Raw genomic sequence first — 17,923 nt, forward strand, 5'->3', positions numbered from 1 at the left:
TGTGTCTTTACCTAACATCTAATGAGTCTGTAATGGATCTTCAAGCTTTAGTAATGAGGTGTTAGGGGCCATTCACACATGACGTGTTTTTGCATGCCTCTATGCTGCTTTTTAATAGTTTTTCTATGTAAAACTATGTGATGCAGCTTGTTGCTTTTTCAGTGTCTTGCACATGAGCTCAGTGTTTTTAATACTTATGTCAAGCGAAAAGAAGTTAAATATTTAAATACGTGCCTTGAGACATCTGCAATCTTTTCCATTCGTTGCTCATCATCTAGCTTTTTTAACACAATAATGTGTTTTTTGTGAATGGCCTCTTATGAATCTGAACCAGCTGAAATGCTTTTGAGGTTAAACATGAGGCAGAGTGACAGACATCTGCTTGTCTGTATGGCACTGCATCAGTCTGTCATGTGCCTCATTTCCCCCCGCTGGGCCTAAAATAGGTGTCTGGGCTCTATTTTAAACCAGTGGTTGTTCTGACCAGCTCAGAGAGTTCCCCTTTTCTCTGTATTGTTGACAGAATGCAAAATTAAACTTTAGGGCTTCCGTGAAGGCACGTTGGTGTGAGTGATGTCTAAACGCTGAACAAAGATAAACTGTTGCAGTCTGTAGAGAAATACAGCCAGAAGCTAAAAGGTGAAAAACATAACATCTTGAAGACGACTATTTCAACAATAGACGAATTCTCCGCAGTAGCTCAACATCTGTTTACCAGAATCAAATCCACCAAGGAAACCAATGAATTGTACTATTTATTCTGGCTACCCTGCTGAAAAAAATATCTTATACCAGCCTATGCTGTCTTAGCTGGTCTCTCAGCCTGGTCAGGGTGTTCTGTAAACTGGTTTTAGAGGGGTTTTGGTCACTTTTCAGGTGGTCAGGTTGGGAGACCAGCTGGCCAACCAGCGATGGTAAACCAGCTGAGCATTAGCTTGGCCAGGCTGAGACTCCAGCTTAATCCAGGTAAAACCAGCATACCATCATAGGCTGGTTTTATGTGTTTGTTTTAGCAGGGTACAACCTTTACTTGTATCTTCAGTAGGAGAGGATATAACAGTTTCATTTCTCAATTGTTTCTTTTTAAAGCTGGAAGGTGACACTTGAGCACTTGAATTATCAAGCTTAGTAGTGCTCTTGTTAGACATACAAAGTAGTGGACTTGTATACTAGAACGATTTTAAAGGTATAGCTGATTTTGTACAATTGATATGCACACCTCTCAAAATCCCTCTGCTACAGTGTTTATGTTAAAGCTTCAGTGTGTAATTTCTGTGCCACTGGCGTCACCGAACGGAATTGCAAAAATACGAATGAATTTCCTGAAAACTCCCCTGTCTTCTATTGGTCAAAAAACAGATAGTCCCACCCCAAACACACGCCATTGGTTGAGCCAATTATGCTGCGTCGGGGTGCTCAAAAAAAAAAAAAAAAAAAAAAAAAAACAATGTTTTGAATATGCCACAGTTTTTATACTTTTTGGGGGAAATCAACCTATAAATGGCTTACTTACAGTTTTGTTTCTGCATATTAAGCTGGAATAAAAAAAAAAAGTATTTTAATGTCGAAAAAAATTACACACTTCAGCTTAAAGAAATGGATTAGTTTGAACTCCATGCACAATATATGTACAATCTGCTGATCTGTTTCTCTTCAATCCAGTCTTAGTCCGATTCTTATCCCAGCTGCAATTTAGCTCTCTTAAATCTCAGACCTCATTTTAAATGACACACTGAATCTTCTACTGAGAGAAAAATGCTGAATTTTTTACTTGATGGGGATTTTTTTAAGCTATGGTTGTGAGGCTACTGTAGCAGTAAAATATTTCATAATGCACACTTATATGGTATTAGTGCTGGGGGAAGTTCCAAAAAAAATATCCCTTTTATTTTCAAAAGCAGCTGGAAGGCTCTTGTGGCGATGCTTCGCCCCTTTTTTTCCCTCTTTCTTTAAATATTTTCAGTTGGGCGGGAGCGCGTAGCCTCAGACACGTAGTCTCATTGATGAGAATGTTTGTTTCGCTGTGGGTATCCTAGCCACAAACCCACTCACTCGCACAGGCTCACATCAAGTCACATGAACCCAGAGCGTGTGTTTATTCGTTTTGCTCCTTTTCCCATTTTTTTCTTATCTGATCTTTCTCTTTCTTCTCTCTTTGCCCCTTCTTTCTTTCTTTCTTTCATTTTCTTTTTCATTCTTTCTCTCATACGCACTCTTTTCTCCTTCGCCTCCATAGTTCCAACCATAAAATCAGAGCCACACGATGACTACGACCTTCCCCAGGTATGTACACCACTCCATCCCGCCGAGTTGGCTTTGCATCCAAAGCCCTACTATAGCCCACCAACATTGACCCCCATGATGCCTTCAGAACTAAGGCCCTGTGTCACGGGCTCATTCGGGACCAGCCCTCAAAGACTGCCGGCAAAGCCCACCTCCTTATCCTGCTCCTCCTCCCCAAGCACCAGCCCCAAACTCCAAGATCTCTGCTCACCTCACCTTTCCACTAAGTGCCTATCAGCAGGATCAAACCTGGGGCCCCAGTCTCCTACGGTCCCACATGTCTCCACCATTCAGCCCACACCCGGACGCTACCCACTGTCCATCCTTTACCCAACAGGAAGCACTGTGTCCTCTCCAGGGTCCCATCCTTCCACACCAAACTCAGCACCAGAACTCCCCTTCACTCCCAGCCACAGTTTGACCCAATCACAGGCCACCAGCGAGGCCTCGGCATTGGCTGCTCAGATAATCAAAACACCATTAAGGGGAGGATCGTCCCCCCTCCTGCAAGAAGAGGGAGCAGCCCCCACCATGCTGGCTGTCAGCATCAAGCAGGAACCGCAGGAACTGGATCAAATGTACCTAGATGATGGTAAGTGACAGCGCAATATTCCAGCTCAATTTAGGGACCATGTGCATCGTAGTCTGGTGATGTAATGCTGAACAGATGGTTCTAATTGCTTGATGTTTTTGCCTGAGTGCTCCCTCACAAAATTAGGACTTTTAAGATCTAGTGCAGCGCTAACCGTACTGCAACTGCTACAACTGCTCTGTTCCATGTTGTTTAATATATCAAGAAAGACATAAATTATCTGGCAAGTTAATGAATGACTTCATCAGTTTCCCTTCAACTTTGCATTACATTTTAAGCAGAGGGATGGAATTTTTACATTAGATCTGTCTGTAAAATAAGTAAGGGATAATGTACAGTCAACTGCAAAATACAGTCAACCGCAAAATAAACCCTGTCACAGGGATCAGGACAGGTCTTGTATCACCCTAAAAGGGTTTATTTGCGATGATGTTGATTGTATTTTATCCCACTTATTACACAGCTACTTATCAAATAAATAAATAAATGGACATGAAATATTGATTTGCATTGAAATTGTTCAACCTCTGGTTTGCATCAGAGTTTTGATCTACATGTTGGTGTTTATTTTGCAGTGATGATGTCTGACTATTCATTTTTCTAATTACATGACAACTTGCCAAATAAATAAGTAAACGGAAATATTGATTTGAGTTTAAAGGATTTTTTGGCTTGTAGAGATGCAGAGGTTCACACATTAACTCCAACATTTGACATTTGAAACCGGTGACAGCGTTTCACAGATTCTGTAATAAAGAACATTGTAATCTGTCAAATACACACTAACACTGCACAATTTTTGGATGGAAAAATTATGGTTTCTCTCATATAAAATCACTTTTATGTAATTTCTGAGCAAATACCGAATATCAATATTGAAAAACATCAATAGGCTTCAAAATATCGAGATATAATTTTTGGAGCCATTTTGTGTAGCCCTAAACATAAGTAGGATAGACTACCTGCAATGCCCGGATGACCGGCAAAATATTAGTTTGTGCCCAGATATGTTCATGTGGCCAGACATTATTCAGAAATATTTGACCGCTGAATGCTGTGATTGACCAATCAGAATTAAGGATGAGCTGTGTAATAGTAAAAACTAATAAATATTGGCTCTCTAAAGAGTAAGCAGACATAGTTGACCCAAAGACTAGTGGTAATGAAAACCCTTTATACACTGGGATCTGCTGAAACATCACATGGTGCTTCAAGCCTGGCAGGAGGTCACCTTTCAGAGCTGTCACTTAGGTTGTACCATGATGATTTACAAACAGTCTGGTTATGCCATCTATGCTGAAGCTTTTCAACAGTGTAGAACCCATGACATGCCATCAGTTCTCAAACCTATGCGTTAGTTGAAGCACACAGGAGTCTTACATCCTTCAAAGTATTTCTAGGGTAGAAAGATTGATTGGTTTAGTGATTGAAGATAACCTATTTCTTTCCACCATTAAGCATTTAGAGTTAATTTGCTATTTGATGGAGGATCTCCATCTTGAAGTATTCTGTAGAAATCACTGATCATGCTAGAAAGATGCACCATGAAGTTCTTCTAACTTTAGAGTTTAAGAAAATGTTGGATGGTGGATTCCGGGAGCCATAGTATTTTCCCTTGGTTCCAGAACAGTCTTAAGTATTTTAAAATTTTTTAGAGTAGTTGAAATATACTCTACACTGCTCACATTTAGTGGAAACATGGTCAAAGAGTTATGCATGGAGTGAATGCAGGATTTTTTATTGGTTGTCTTGTCAAAATTATTACCTGTCATTTCTCCCCTGGTAAAATATAACACATTTAGCTGAGCGCTAACCCGGCCCCCTATACCATTAGAAGTTTGGATTTAATTTCTTTATTAAATCAGCTTTCTTAATTTCAGCTTTAATGGATGCTTTCTGGTATGGAGTTTGGGGAGCTTATCAACTACTCTCATTAATTCCATTTTAAGCAGAGGCACTTTTTTTACAGTCTACAGGGTTTTCATGGGCAAAACTGTTTACCTGTCATCTAGTATCATTTAGGTTTGCAAACTACAAGCTACTCATAATTTAAATTTAGTAAAACTACAAGCTACACATTTGAAAAAAAATAAATAAATAAAAAATTACATTAAAGAGTACAATATCTTTATAAATATTAAACTTTCAGATGATATTATATATTTTTACATAAGTAAGCAGTGTTTATTTTGTGCAATGAGGATTGCAATCAGAGGAAGAGCAATATTGTTGAGCATTAAACTTGAACATATACATTTACAGTAAATGCAAATAAAAAAGCTAGAAAACATCCTAATTTATATAACTGAGATAAAAGCATAGTGATGAGTTATTTTAATACTTCACTGTAAAAAATAAGATAAAAAAATAAAGAAGACGCCTCACACAGACATTTGCGTAAAGACTCAAATTCATTAGTGAATAATTTTTTTATAATGATTCCCGAATGAACCCACTTTACAATACAGCCATATTGTAGATTTAATACAGCTGAACTACTGTCATGCTACTGCAAAATGTAGTTAAGTTAGTAGCTCTGTTACTTTTAGTCAGTTACTCGCCAACACTGTTTAACATTATTAATGATTGTCCTACAATAAACTCATGATATTGAATAAGCTTGCTTGTTTCTAAAAGTTCTCCGCAACCAACCGCTTAACCAATAATAGAGTCTTCATTTACTGCTCACTGTTTCCTCTGATAAGGTCCTTCTCTTTTTTTACTTTAGTTCCTTGAGGAGGGGTTACAAACCCTTTTACTCATGGAAACTCTTACAAATGCTGGCTACATAAGCTTTAAGGGGCCTCACTGCAATAAAGCACACTGACTTGGCTGCTGTAGACACAAGCTTGTGGCCTGAGTTCTGCCAGGAAGTGGGATCCAGCTCGCTCGAGCCAAAGCAGTAGATCCTGCAGTAAAGGAGGGGGTCACTGCACCACGTGAGCTGGGTTCCCCATAAGAAACCACAACAAACTATCCAATTTAACCTGCAGGGTTGTTAAGAAATACACATTGGAGTGGTCAGCCCTCAGAACATTCAGGCCATTAAGCAAGGTTTTGACTACAGTGAGGATTTGTGAAATATACAGTATTGGTAAAACTTGACGATAAGGTTGTATTCGTTAACATTAGTTAACTACATTAGTTAACATGAACTAACAATGCACAGTACTTTTACAGCCTTTATTAAATTTTGGTAATATGAATTCCTTGTTAACAGTTGATGTATTATGAACCAACCATGAAAAATTGTAAATGTATAAATCAACATCAACCAAAATACTGAAGAATATATTTTTAATTGTTAGATCATAATACCTAATGCTTTTGCTAGTGTTAATGAATAGAACCTTATTGAAAAGTTGCAACTTGAAGAACGTGAATTTATAGAACTGCTATTTTTACCCAATACACTGTTCATTTATGATAAAAAATAGCTGAAATGCTTTCAAACATGTGGTGATGATCCCTTTAAACTTTACTTATCTTAACTGTTTATGAAATATTAAGGTGTATATTGTTGGTCCTTGTTGGTCCTGGAACAACATTTTATTAAGCCAAATTAGATTTTAGGGTTAGGTTTTGGTTTAGGGTCAAGGTTTGGCATATAGCTGGGGTTGGAGCTTCAACAACATTTGGACCCACTTTATATTAGGTGTCTTTAAATACTAATTAATGATTTAATACAATGTATTTAATATGTACATACGTGTTGTTGCATTGTACTTAAATTAAAAGTACCTGCATTTAATTACATCTGTAGTTACTCTGTTAACCTTAACCTTAACCCTGACCCTGATCTAAACCCTAAATAAACCTATTCATACCTCAACCTCAATAGCAGAAAATGTGATTTTTTTATTTTATTTTGCAGAACAATATTTAGTTACACAATAAATACATTGATTGTATGTTCTTTAATGTTAGTACATAGTAGTTAAAGGTACCTAATATAAATTGGGACCCAACATTCTTATCAACTTATAAGTTCTCTCTGATTTTAAGTGTACTTAATGGTTGGGGTTAGGTCTGTGTTTGTTTTACAGGAAAGATGTTACAGAACCAACAAAATAAGTCCAGGAACATCCTACATGGCAAAATCACAGTGACCATTGGCTAGACTTGGGTAGACCATTGGCTGACACCTAAAAGTCAGTGATTAACATTCTTGTAACTTTGTTACTATGGTAGTGAAGGCCAAGAACATATTGTGGTTTGTTGCTTGGTCAGCCTAACATGGTTTCTGGGGAAGAAATACCCTTCTGTGTCAATTGTGGTGCTGGTCGTTGTGGAGATGAAAATCCCAGCCAGCCTGGATGTGATTCTGACCCGAGGTCTGTTTTTCTTGTCTTCTGCTGATTAGAACAATTAGGACTTCTGGGAGTGCTGCAACTTGTGGGCCCTTAATGAGGCTAACAGCACTGGTTGGAGAATTGTTAGGTAGTTCCTTGTTCCCCTGTTGTTTCCTAAAGCGAGAGATTGGGCCAGGTCTCTGGGCTCTATCACACGTTTCCAGCTGCTGCTTATCCTGGTCCAACAGGAAGCAGGTTCTTGGATTACCTCACATCCACTTATTCACTTCCCAGTCAGAGTCACAACAGCAATCCCAGAGATACAAAACCTTTATATCAGAGTTCAAGCGGCACCGTTGTCAAAATAAATATTAATACACACAAATAATCCAAATCATGTTTTTGACTTGTTGATGAACAAATGTTTACCCTGTTGAAAAGACCAGGGGGCCAGATTCACAAAAATGTGCTTAAGAAGAAAATAATAAATTATAAGACGTTCGTAAGAATGTTCCTTAGTGCAATTCTTGAAAAATTCTTAAAAAATTCTTGAATATTTTCTTAAGAATGTCTTAATTTTTTTTTTCTTAAGACTAAAATGACAGGGTTTCACATTGTCTGATTATACTAGCATGCTCATGAAGTTGCCTTGTCTAATACAACAAATTCAATACTTCAACACAGGTCAATCGTAACGATAAATGTATCTGTCTGTTAACATTTTTGTGTGAGATATGTTAGTTTAATGACTTTAATCTTCATAGTTTTTAGCACTAAAGTAAAATGGACAGTCTCAGCTTTCTAATGATATAATTATTATGTTTCTATGGACTCTAAAGATCACGGAGAGAGAACACAGGTAAACATAGTAACATAGTAAATTCATTAAACATTTTACCTTTTGGGATTTGAGACATCTGTGAGGTTATCCTAACTTTAAGATAATATGTATGACAATTTTTTTGTCGAGAATTTTAATCTTCTTTAGTTTTTCTTAACCCTTGCAGAACATTTGCACCCATATAGAACCATTTTAAATACCGGTCAAAATGACCCGCAAGACCAAGGAAGGAACAATCTTAAAAAAACTTTAAGAAGTTTTTTTCGGGAATACAAAATATTCTTAACTTTTGTCTTAAGTTAAAAATGGTAGAAAATGGTAAGTAAGAAGAATTTTCTTCTTAAGAGCATTTTGTGAACCCGACCCCAGCTTAGTCCAGCATAGTAATTCCCATGCTGGTCTTGACTGATGTATGCATGGCTTTTCTGGTGAAGCTGGTTAACCTTGCTGGTCAAGCAAGTTAAGAAACATTTTGGGGACACCAGAACATCATCCCATGCTGCTTTTTCTATCAGGGAAGGTCTTTTCTTAATTGGGTCATAGGAAGATATTTAAAAGTCGTTCTGAGCTTTAGGGAGAGCCAATGTTTTTGCTAATTGGTGCCGTGGAAACAGTCATACACGGAGATGTAGATTAATGGTGGTCAGTGGATAAAATCAGGAAGTATTCCGGACATTTTATTTAAATGTCAGAATCAGAATGGAAAGGAACATGGAATGGACGCCGGGCGGCATGACTCATGTGCTCCTTCCTTAGGGCTGATCTGAATTGTTTCTGTCTTTGAATAGTTTTGTTTTCAATGTTGTTAAGCTTTTAATGTGTTGTTCAACTGGCCATAGATTTTCCATGCAGAGCACTAATAAAAACCTAGCTGGATAACTCATGGACTCTATAAACTACATTCATGCATCATCTTCACTCGAAAACATTAATCACGTGCCACAGTACCTCTTGAGTCACGATGAGCCTATTGAGTTAAGTTCGATATAAAGAGCAGCTATTGGGTTCTCTTTGCCAACTCAAACACCACCAAAGCTGAAGTCGAATAACATTTGTGAGTTTGGTATGAAGCTCTAAGCAGTGTCTTTTTAGTTGCCATCTTATATTACAACTATTGTTCTGGATCCAGTCACTTATCACCCCCTGAATCCTTTCATATGAAATGTAGCAGCAAAATGACATGTATACTATCGTAACTGCCAACAGTTTTCTTTTTAAGTCAACTGTGTATTTAAGAGTCACAATCAATGCATGACTCACCAGCTGCTATCCTCAGCCAAAACCCCAAACCAAAATTGTTGACCAACAGTGACTTTGAAAACAATCAAAGTTTCCTTGGTCTTTTCAAAATGTTAGCGTATGTGTCAACACCTACTGAGGCTGTCTTTATTTACCATAAGCACTCCGCACAAGATGAAACCCTTTGAAATGCAAGTGTTCATCTTGGCTCAAAATAACAGTATCCCTGGAAGTAACTCCTGCTCAACATAAATATCTTGATTGCTTCGGAAATTTCATGTTTCACTTTGTACTCTCCTCTGTGGTTCGCTATTTTAAAGATGAGTTGTTTAGAGATCTGTGTGTTTTTATTATTCAGGCCAGTGAGGCTCATAGTGCAAATGGTATTGGGAGATCATCTGAAAAAACGATCAGTTCAATGTAAAGTGAAACCTCAAGGGAGCTATGAACAGAGTCAGATATATAACACGTGGCAAAAGTTGAAAGCTGAGAGTCTAAGCTAATTAGATCTCATGCAGTTATACTATCCATAATATTAGCCTATGTTAAGTCCCTATAATCTTATCAGTGTCTCATTGGTTAAAGGTGCACTCTGTAGTTTTTTTTTTTTTTTTTTTGCTGATTGCTAAACTTTTAGACAAAGAAATAGCAGTAATAGAAAAGTATTTTTAGAAAATGTCTTTAAATATTATGTACTCTCATGAGATGAAATGAAGACTAGAAAAAGCTGCTTCATTCTATGTAAATGGAGCTGGGCGCACATTCTGAGTGCTGCCATGTTGAGATCACATGACTAGCTGAATATTGCTCGCTTTATAGTAATCCCCTGTAATTGGAAGCTTTCACCCGCAGAATAAATTAATCATATAGTCGAGGCTTCAGTGCATAAATTAAGCACAACTTGCAACCGTGACAAGGCTATATTAACAATATAGCACAGCCTCAAGTGCCTTATTGCGTTTGCAACATAATAAAAATATTACGAAAACAAACGTTTATTTTAATTTATTGCTATTTTATTGTGTGTGTGTGTGTGTGTGTGTGTGTGTGTGTGTGTGTGTGTGTGTGTTATATATATATATATATATATATTTATATATATATATATATATATATATATATATATATATATATATATATATATATATATATAGTTTATATGTATTACTAGATTATTTAATATGCATTTTTATTTAGATTCATCTTTTATTATTTATTCATTTACTTAGATTCATTTGGAGGCATTCTTTCAATAGAAGGTATAGTCTTAGACACAACAGAACATTGCAATGCAACAAAAATGAATAATTATCCACTTTGGGTGTAGCGCAGTGATATGGTGAACAGATGTTACTTTAAAATTTGACAGAAATTCTTCTTATAATTTTTTTTAATTATTATTAATAGAGTGCAGCAGTCTGGTTCCAGAAGTAAAACTGCCATTATTTTTTCCATAGGAGAGTTTTTTTTGTTGTTTTTTTTTACTTTCATGTCTGTCTCCCTACACTCTGCAAACTACTTATGTATTTGTATATATCAAATATTTTGTAATAAACTTAAAAAGATATTGTTTCTATACTTATAACCAACAACTTAAAATAAATAGTTTGATATATTTTTTATTGTTTTTAATTTGATTACGCCATTACCACTGCCTCATATGATTCTAGTTTATTCCCTTTTCTTGTACAATACCATAGTCTTTTTGTCCAATTTAAAAAAAAAAAAAAAAAAATTCTTAAAATCAAATCTTACAATCTTGTGAGTCACTCTGGAACTGGTTGGTATAGTTCATCCCTTAGAACGTTTTGCTAAAGAATTTTATTAAATCCCTTTAGAAAAAATGAATAGGAGAAACACTTCCGTAAACAAGATGGCTGAAAAAGTGGGTTGGCACTGTTGCGCTCTCTTACAAACCCAATGTAAACCCAAATTAATTTATATAAAAAGGAACCAGAACATGTCCCAAAACCCAACAGTTTGTCAGACCACTAAACTGTTGAAATGAGAATACAGTATGAAGATATATTTCCCATGAAGAGTCTCAGACCTTTTCTCCTAACCCTTCACCCCCATTCAGTAGTTTTCAATATCTAAAAGATGCTTTTGCTAACCTCCTGTTAACCATAAATTATGTGTAAATTTTATTGCACGGAGGCAGTCGTACAGGTATTTCATCCTGAACTCCTGTTTTGACAGTTCGGAACCTAGTGATTCAAGAGACCTGAAGTTTAATGTCCAAACTCCCATGGTAGTTGTCAGCGCTCGCCAAATTTTTCATGAAGACATATCGGTGTAATTTACTCCCAAATGTCAAAGGTTCCTAATTGTTTCAGCATGGACTGGTGTTTGTGTGGCACGTTCATGTGCGATTTTCACCCAATAATTCAACTATCTCATTCATTCATTTCCTGTTCATATATTAGTGCTACTCAATCAGGAAGCTACTGGCTGTAGCATATCATATGGGCATATGCCCAAGGGAATATGAAATCCTTAAGGATTTAAATTTTTATGAAGCTGTGAAAAATATCCTTCCAACGTTAATGCCTTTAGATATATTAGAGTTAATTATTTTACATTTTGTCATTTTATGTGTTCCCTGAGAGTCAAAATCATGTCCTTGCTGTTGCTTGTGCCATGCTGTACCAACTTTAAATATTTCATATGTATTTTTAGTGATGCCTTCGACCCAATAACACATGTATGTCGCAAGGTATCTGTGTAAGAGTGCATAGTTTGTAAAGCATTGCAATCTATTTTAATATATGTAAACATCTTAAAACAGTGTGTTCACATAAATGTCAGTTTATATTGGCTGACTTTTCCCAAGTTTGCTAAGACAAGTTACTGACATTCTAAGGTGTTTCAAAGTCATAGCTCTCTTAATCTTTGGAGAATGATTCCATTGTTTTTGGGAGAACTGAGTAAGAATGTGGCAAAGAGAAACCAGGAACCTGGGAAGAAGCCTGGGTCAGGTAGGGTGGGTCCGCCGCACCTCACGAGGAGATAAAGACAGACTCGGCTTCATTGTTTAGAGGGGACGTCAGCATTCCGGACTTTTAGTCCATTAGGCAGATGTGCAGTGGGAGCATGAAGGCCACGGTTCATTTGAAGGGAATTCCTCAGCAGGCTTCCTGGTCTTGGCCGAGAGCAACACTTCAGTGGATGAAATACACAGCCTCCAGTTCACGTATGCTTTCTCAATATTTCTCTCTCTCTCTGGGTCACGGCCTTTTAGATTGTTGGATTTTCAGACTTAAGTAATTTTCAAGGGTGTATACGTTTTTGTGACATATTTCTTTACCAGTTACAACAATGAGGGCACAACACACAGTGCATAAAGGATATTTTACTAAATCATATTCATGTATGGATTGCCTTTTGTTTTGTAAAAACGTTAGGGAATAGCAATTCCGTAAGCAATTTTTTTTTCTGTATGCCATTTGTCAGACAAACAAATAGTCCCACCCCAAACTAATGCCATTGGTTGAGCCAGTACTCCTATGTCGAGCTGATGGGCATGCTCAATCAAACAGAGTAATATAGAAAAGTGCCGAAGAGCCACAGTGTTTACACTTTTTGGGGAAATCAATCTACAAATGGCTTACTTATAATTGCCTCTGCATATCAAGCTGGAATAGGAGAATATGTTTAATATAATCTAAAATTACACACTTCAGATTAAAGATTTTAGAATTTTGATGCCTTTTGAAAGACTGGACTTCTGGAAAGATTTAGATTCAGCTGCTTTAAGGATGGTATTCCCTATGCTAAATGAGAAAAACACATGCACCTTGTCTAATAGTTATCAAATGCTTCCTGCAGGTGCTTACGTCCATGCTAAAGAATTCAAGGGCCAACTGAAGTGGTCTGTGTCGATCATAAGGGAAGAGGAATGTGCTGTTTTGACACAGATAGAGCAACTGATACCATTGCCTATCTACTGGCCTCAGAGGTTTGAGCGGTTAGCAGAGGTTAAGAAATGCGAAAGCAAATTGTTTTTCCTTCAAAAATCATCAAGCCTAGTGTCAAAAGTTTATTTAATAATTGTTGAGGGCTTGAAAACTAAAAGTAATGTGGCTTGTGTTGGTTATACAATTCTCCCTTTGGGCTGCCTGTAAGATAATATTTCTGCTGCTAGTATGCTAGCATGCTAACTCTAAGAGGCTGTCTCATCCGGTTTTCCCTGCTATCAAACAGCGAGTGAGTGCAAGGCTGTTTTGTAGCCTGAAGCCATGCACAGTCACTTCCCATGCACTGGCCAACAAACAGCTGACTGAAAGAGCCAGGGTCTTTGTGTGTGGGAAAACTCAATGAAAGATAGAGGGCAGGAAGATAGCTGAGGACTGGAGTGGCAAGGTCCCCTGTAAAATCAAATCAAATCAAAATCAAATCACTTTTATTGTCACACAACCATACACACAAGTGCAATAGTGGGTGAAATTCTTGGGTGCAGTTCCGAGCAGCATAGTAGTCATGACAGTGGTGAGACATATACCAATTTACAATAAACATCAGATTTACACAACACAATTTAAAGTCTAATATACACATAAATACACATAACACAATATACAAATGATAACATACAATGTACAGTATACAATACACACAATATAGAATACACATTATACAATAAAAATTGTATATATAGTATATATAAAATGTACAGTAGGTTGTATTGTACTGTATTGACATTCAGGCTGTCGGTTGATAGTAAGTTGCCAGTGTGTTGTTAAGAGAGAATATAATTTATGACAGTCCGGTGTGAGATATAAGAGTAGTAAAGTGCAGTGCTGATGTATTTTGATCGTGGGAGATCAAGAGTTCAAAAGTCTGATTGCTTGGGGAAAGAAGCTGTCACGTAGTCGGCTGGTGCGGGTCCTGATGCTGCGATACTGCCTGCCTGATGGTAGCAGTGAGAACAGCCCATGGCTCGGGTGGCTGTAGTCTCTGATGATCCTCCGAGCTTTTTTCACACACCACCTGGTATATATGCCCTGCAGGGAGGGAAGCTCACCATGTAAGAGGGCATGAGATCTTCTAATCTTTCTGTCTCTCAATCTCAGAGAAGCCACCAGAGAGATTTTAATTACTTTTATTTAAAGTCAGTTTTAGGCCCCATTTACTTTCTTAATACATGCCTTTACCAAAAATCTAGAGGTTTGGCAAAGTAGCCGCAAACTTGCTGCAAATTTTCCACAAAAAACATTTTCACATGCATATGAGCTTGCGATTTGCCGCAATTGTTTGCAGCTTTTCACTGGTAGTGGTGAAGAGTGGGATGGTGAAGGGGGGTTATTTCCCCCTCTCGATTTCCATGTGCTAATAGGCTACTATTGTAGGTAATAGATATGAATTGCGTAATCCTGTCCATACAGAAATCAGTGAATAATGTAAGATTATATGACCATTGATGAACATACATTATATATATATATAGTTCAGATATTTTAGTATTTATATACATATTCAAATTTCACTAGTATTAAAGAAAAGAAATGAAAATGACAATTTTTGTGGTATTTTTATTTTGAAATACATTTTGCAAATATGTTTAAATATGTGACTTTTTCTTTCAGTGAAAACCTTAAATGAACATATACACTTACTGGCCACTTTATTAGGTACACCTGTATATCTACTTACTCATGTGATTATCTAATCAGCCAATCGTGTGGCAGCAGTGTTATGTATAAAATCAGGCATATTTGGGTCAGGAGCTTCAGTTCATGTTCACATCAACCATCAGAATGTGGAAAAAAATGCAATCTCAGTGATTTTGACCGTGGCATGATTGTTGGTGCCATACAGTCTGGTTTGAGTATTTCTGTAACTGCTGATCTCCTGGGATTTTCACACACAGTCTCTAGAGTGTAAATACAATGGTGTGAAAAACAAAAAACATCCAGCGAGCGGCAGCTTGTTAATGACAGAGGTCAGAGGAGTATGGCCAGACTGGTCCAAGCTGACAGGAAGGTGACAGTAACCCAAATAAAAACACTTTACAACAGTGCTATGCAGAAAAGCATTTCTGAACATACAACATGTCGAACATTGAGGCGGATGGGCAACAGCAGCAGAAAACCCTTCCGGGTACTACTACTGTCAGCTTAGAATAAGAAACTGAGGCTGCAGTGGGCACAGGCTCACCAAAACTGGACAGTAGATGATTGAAAAAACATCGCCTGGTCTGACAAATCTGGATTTTTGCTGAGGTACACAAATGGAAGGCCTACTGCAGCCTCAGTTTTCTGTTCTTGGCTGACAGAAGTGGAACCCAACGTGGTCTTCTGCTGTTGTAGCCCATCCACCTCAAGGTTCAACATGCTGTGCATTCTGAGATGCTATTCTGCTCACTACAATTGTACAGAGTGGTTATCTGAGTTACCGTAGCCTTTTTGTCAGCTTGAACCAGTCTGGCCATTCTTCACTGACATCTCTCATCAACAAGGTGTTTTCATCCACAGAACTGCCGCTCACTGGTTGTTTTTTGTTTTTGGCACCATTCTGAGTAAACTCTAGGGACTGTTGCATGTGAAAACCCCAAGAGATCAGCTGTTACAGAAATACACAAACCTGCCCATCTGGCACCAACAATCATGCCACGGTCTAAATCACTGAGATCAAATTTTTTCCCCTTTCTGATGGTTGATATGAACATCAACTGAGGCTCCTGACCCATTTCTGAATGATTTTATACATTACACTGCTGCCACACGATTGGCTGATTAGATAATCGCATGATAATAAAGTGGCCGGTGAGTGTATATTTCAAATATGTGTTTTGCATATATTGCCATTTGCACATACATTCTAAAGTCTGTGTAAGTGCTCATTATTTTTGAAAGCATTGCATTCTTCTTTAATCATCATATATGTGTACAAACATTTGATAAACATGTTAAAAGGAGGGGATTCACATATAGTGTAGTCATATTAAATGACACAGAGATTTCTTTTTGCATCATATGCAGATGAGCAAATTCTCTAAAAATTACATCATCCAAATGAAAACGCACACAATAAATAGATGTCTCTGTGATGTACACATGCTATCAGGGTGAATGAACAGTGTTTTGTAAAAGTGTGTTTAGCAAAACCTCGGTGTGGTGATAAATTCTTCTGCAAATGAATTCTTTGTTCTGGTGTATTGTCCATAAGTAACATGATTTCCAATTCTTTTCACAGTTAATGAAATCATCAAGAATGATCTCTCCAGCATCTCGGTGCACAGCCATGCATAGCAGTGGAGGGTCCCTCTGAGAAGACCACAGCAATCATGAACTCTTCAGCATACTAAATTTCTTATAGAAGATCCAAATAAGCAAGATCTGGCTCTGCAAACACAGATTTGCAAACAAACTTTGTGTACTCAAGATTCATTTAACATGTGGACATCAGAACTTTCCTTGTTTTATTTCCATGGGGGACTGAAAACAAGCACAGAAAACAAGTGCACTTCGCTTTAAAATTGATCAGCGTGTCCTGCCAAGACAGATTGTGTGTTGATGTGGACCAAGCTGTCTCCCTCTTTCTTTCCTATTTACTTTCTTGTACTCAGTGTAGCTTTTTAAATTATTACCATATAAGTGCAGTTTGACCTCTTTTGTACACCACCATGCATATTTCTAAAAAGAAGATCTGTTGAGAACATTCAAGATAAACTATAAAGTCTGGATCACAAATCAGTAACTTTGCAGTCCAAAACCAGATGTGACATGCACAATTCTAAATTATAACCGAAAACATTTTGTTTTGGATGCATGTGTGTGTGAATGCAGGTCTATATTTTTGTCAATATGTTTTGTATATTATCATCCAATGGCACAGATTAGTGTGGTTAAATGAAGTGTTTGTTCATCGTGAAGAAAAAAAAAAAACATTGACAACTGATTGCCTTGAATTTAGAGGCCTTGACCTGTTTGTAATCCAGAGAGGCCTTATTGATTTGCCTTAATCTAATGCAGAATTGTCGTGTTGTTTGTTGTTTGACAGCAGATGTCTGTCCTTACTTATGTCTGAATAGTCATTCCAATGTCTATAGTTTTTTTTTTTTTTTTTTTTTTTTAAATATCAGGTAAGATTACTTGTTAACTGGAATTTTGAATAGAATTTAAATATAACCCCAATTCCCAAAAAAGTTTGGACAGTATGAGAAATGCTAATAAAAACAAAAGTAGTGATTTATAAATTATATTCATCCTTTGCTAAATTGAAAACACTACAACTACACATTATATAATGTTTTACCTTGTGAATTTCTTTGTGTGTTTTTTAAAAAAAAAAAATTTATGTACAGTAATTTCAAATCAAGTGATTGCAACATCCTCCAAAAAAGTTGAGATGGGCAATTTAAGACTAATAACAATTTGATGAGTTAAAATAACAAGGCAATGTGAAACAGGAGAACAGGTGAGGCAATCGTGTAATACTAAATAAGGAGCCTCCAAAAACAGCCTAGTTCTTCAAGAGCAAGGATCATTCGAGACTTGTCAATTTGCCAACAGATGCTTCAGAAAATAATCCAGTACTTTGAAAACAATGTTTCCCAAAGACAAATTGGAAGGATTTGGGGCATTTTTACCCTCTACAGTGCACAATATAGTTAAAAGATTCAAGGAATCTGGTCAAAACTTGGTGCGTATAGGGAAATCATTCATCTGTAATGGA

General features: G+C 37.1%; 1 protein-coding gene across 1 annotated transcript in view; it reads left to right on the forward strand.

Annotated features, from left to right (window-relative positions):
* Window positions 1-17,376, forward strand: part of LOC127425076 (nuclear factor of activated T-cells, cytoplasmic 1-like) — a 50,180-nt gene extending 32,804 nt beyond the window's left edge. The window contains exons 9-10 of the mRNA XM_051670712.1: window positions 2,237-2,875; window positions 16,442-17,376. Coding sequence (XP_051526672.1) covers window positions 2,237-2,875; window positions 16,442-16,497 — 695 coding nt within the window. The 3' untranslated portion in view covers window positions 16,498-17,376. The remainder of the gene's footprint in view (window positions 1-2,236; window positions 2,876-16,441) is intronic.
* Window positions 17,377-17,923: the final 547 nt, after the last annotated feature.

Source organism: Myxocyprinus asiaticus, chromosome 34 (assembly GCF_019703515.2).
Source record: "Myxocyprinus asiaticus isolate MX2 ecotype Aquarium Trade chromosome 34, UBuf_Myxa_2, whole genome shotgun sequence".
In the NCBI taxonomy this organism is placed as follows: Eukaryota; Metazoa; Chordata; class Actinopteri; order Cypriniformes; family Catostomidae; genus Myxocyprinus; species Myxocyprinus asiaticus.